Raw genomic sequence first — 3,116 nt, 5'->3', positions numbered from 1 at the left:
TTTTTTTTAAATTTCTCTCTCTCTCAATATCTCTTAGATTTTGTTTAAAACTTTTGCCCCATGAGACATGGAGTTGGGTTTAAGTTTAGGTGATCGTCATACAACCACCACCACCACCACTAGCTCCGCCGTGACAACCACCGTCGCCGCCGCCGGAGTAAATGATAGTCTAGGGTTTTGCATGGCTTTAGGAATGAACCCATCAAAAGAAACAAATATAGAAAAAGAAGAAAATGATGATGATGAAAATAGTGATGATGAAGATGATGAAAAAGATGATGATCAAAAGATTATTGAAGAAATAAATATAAATATTGTTGATAATAATCAAAGGATTATTTCAACAAATCCGCCGGTTCAGCTTGATTTACTACCTTCTGGACCGGTTACTCGTCATAATACTTCATTTCCATGGTCTTCTGACAACGGTATTTATATATCTTTTTATATCTTCTATATATTTTTACATACATATAAACAAAATATGTTTGTGGAACTGTGGATGAAACCTATAGATAGGATGATATATACCTGCGAAAGTGATATTTATACAACAAAATTTAGGTAAAATTAAGGTACAGAATTTATTACGCGGTCTACAGATGTATTATGAAAGATTTGTTGTAGATGACCAATATATATACATATATACACAAGGCCATTAGAGACAAGTTTTACACTTTGACAATATGTAAAAAACATATATAGTGCTTGTCTTCAAAAGAATCTTGTATGAAAGCTTGAAAATATGGAATGAGATATGTTATGGTTATGTTCAAAGAGAAGTATTTGTGTGTGAAAATATGGAAAAATAGGATATGGTTTTTTCAAAAGGTACAATCATTTTAATGACATGGTATGGGGTACATGTTGGTCCAAAAAGTTACAATATCTACTATGAAAAAGGTCCAAATAGATATGAGTTAAGGAAAACTTTAGTATACATTATTTATATATTTTATTTTTATTTATATTATTGTTAGGGAGTTCCGAGGGGGGTTCATCGGGAAATGTGAGGCGGATGCCGGTAGCGATGGGGACGGAAGAGGCGACGTCATCATTCCGGTTGGAATTTATGAGTAATTTTGGAAGACTTGGAAATGGTGCAAGTAAGAATCATAAAAGGGGTTTTGAGATTGGAAACGACGTCGTTCATGAGGTGGAAAGAGCTTCTTCTAGGGCTAGTGATGAAGATGAAAATGGTATGTCAAGGAAAAAACTCAGATTATCAAAAGAACAATCTGCTTTTTTAGAAGAAAGTTTCAAGGAACACCATACCTTAAATCCTGTAAGTACACATTTTTGTGTGTTACAAGTGTATTTATTTGTGTATAACATATACTCTATAAATTTTAATAGAATTAAATGAATCATCTTTAATGTGAATATTACATAAAATCATGAAATCATTGTTATTTTTAAGAGGTTTCTATGATATAAATTATATGATCATTTTGTTTCACATTTTAGTATATATATGTACAACACCTTTTTTGGACGCGTAAATAAGTACCAACTAATATCTTTTCAAGAACCGCCGGTCATATTTTAATGTTCAAGTAGATTTTCCATTGGGAAAGAATAATTAATGATCATATTTGACCCATTTCAATGGTTTGAGACTCATGTTTTGAGCACATTTTATTAGAAAATAAACTCATGTACGTTATGAGCCCATTTTATGAAAATAAAAAATAAACGTAATTCTTCATATATATCATAGATGTATGCTTTTCTTTAGAAAAGGGGCATTGCAAGAAGTACTCTCAGACTGACCCACAGAAAATGTTGTATTTCTTAGAAAACTATATTCTAATTAACTTTACTTATGCCAAAATGGAATTTACATTCAAAGAACTTTCTTCACTATGTGTAAAGTCAAATATCAGATTCTCATTCGATCTTTTACTTTTCTCTTGGTTGATCAGAAACAGAAGCTTGCACTCGCACAACAACTTAGTCTTAGGCCTCGACAAGTTGAAGTCTGGTTTCAAAACAGAAGAGCAAGGTATAAACATATATTAGACTATTAATTGGGTATGAGGCGATAACACCCTAAAGTCGCCCCCGAGTTGCCTGCAAAGTTGCCATCCATACTGCCCCAAGTGGCAAACTGGCAATATGGCTGAGTTGCCATCCCTCCACAACTTGCAGAAGTCACCCATCCTTACATACGCTTAACACACGTAGAGTCCTAGGCTGCCACATGACGCAAGTCCCCCCACATAACTGAGTTGCCTCACTCCATCATTTGAGGGGGCTTCTTGCTAGATGATGTGGCGTCACATGGCAGAGGTCCCCCTACGGCAGTTTCCCTCGTACCCCATCATCTTATTATTAATGCTACTAATAATACGCATCTTGCGCACTTTGTAAGGTAAAAATGCGTACATTTGACAGCAGAGATCAATATTTCTCCTAACAATAGGGTGTTTATTCTCGTCTTATTATGGACGCTATATGAGTATGTGCGGAATTTTTATGGATTTGTATATATATATATATATTAATATGTATATGTGCTTTTCTTAAAGATGTATAATAGATAAAATGATGTATGGTTGTTTATGTAGGACAAAACTGAAGCAAACTGAGGTGGACTATGAATACTTGAAAAGGTGTTGTGAAAGCCTAACTATTGAAAACAAAAAACTACACAAAGAGCTTCAAGAACTAAGAGCTTTAAAGACAACTTCACATCCATTTTACATGCAACATCCTGCCACAACTCTCACAATGTGTCCGTCATGTGAGCGAGTTGCCACCACCTCTCCTCCACCACCCGCCACCACCTCAACAAAGGCGGTCGTAACTCTTTCACCAAAGCCAAGATCATTTTTTCCGGTCGCACCACCATCTACTAACTCCCACCACCCGCATGCAACATCCTCATGAAGAAGAGAAAACTAGATCTAAAGTATAGAGAGTGAAGATATTGATTATGTAGATATACTCTACAAGCTCTAGTAGTGTATTTAATTTGTGATATATAAATATGTGAAGTTTGTGATTTACTACACCATAAAGATAGGGGGGAAAAGGAACAAGTGCGAAATTGTACGAAAATTTAGTGAAAGTTTTTGAGGAAGAAAAGGGCAAAGTTTTTATCTTTTTAA

At 34.8% G+C, this 3,116-nt stretch overlaps 1 protein-coding gene across 1 annotated transcript; it reads left to right on the top strand.

Annotated features, from left to right (window-relative positions):
* LOC122582163 (homeobox-leucine zipper protein HOX11-like) lies at positions 1–3,116 on the top strand. Its single transcript, XM_043754521.1, has 4 exons — positions 1–428; positions 984–1,288; positions 1,929–2,008; positions 2,574–3,116. Exons 1-4 carry the CDS (start codon positions 68–70, stop codon positions 2,893–2,895), a joined length of 1,068 nt encoding a protein of 355 aa, XP_043610456.1. The 5' UTR covers positions 1–67; the 3' UTR covers positions 2,896–3,116.

This window comes from Erigeron canadensis, chromosome 9, assembly GCF_010389155.1.
Source record: "Erigeron canadensis isolate Cc75 chromosome 9, C_canadensis_v1, whole genome shotgun sequence".
Taxonomy (NCBI): domain Eukaryota; kingdom Viridiplantae; phylum Streptophyta; class Magnoliopsida; order Asterales; family Asteraceae; genus Erigeron; species Erigeron canadensis.
Note: the sequence above shows the minus strand (reverse complement) of the source record. Positions and strands in the feature narration are given on the sequence as shown.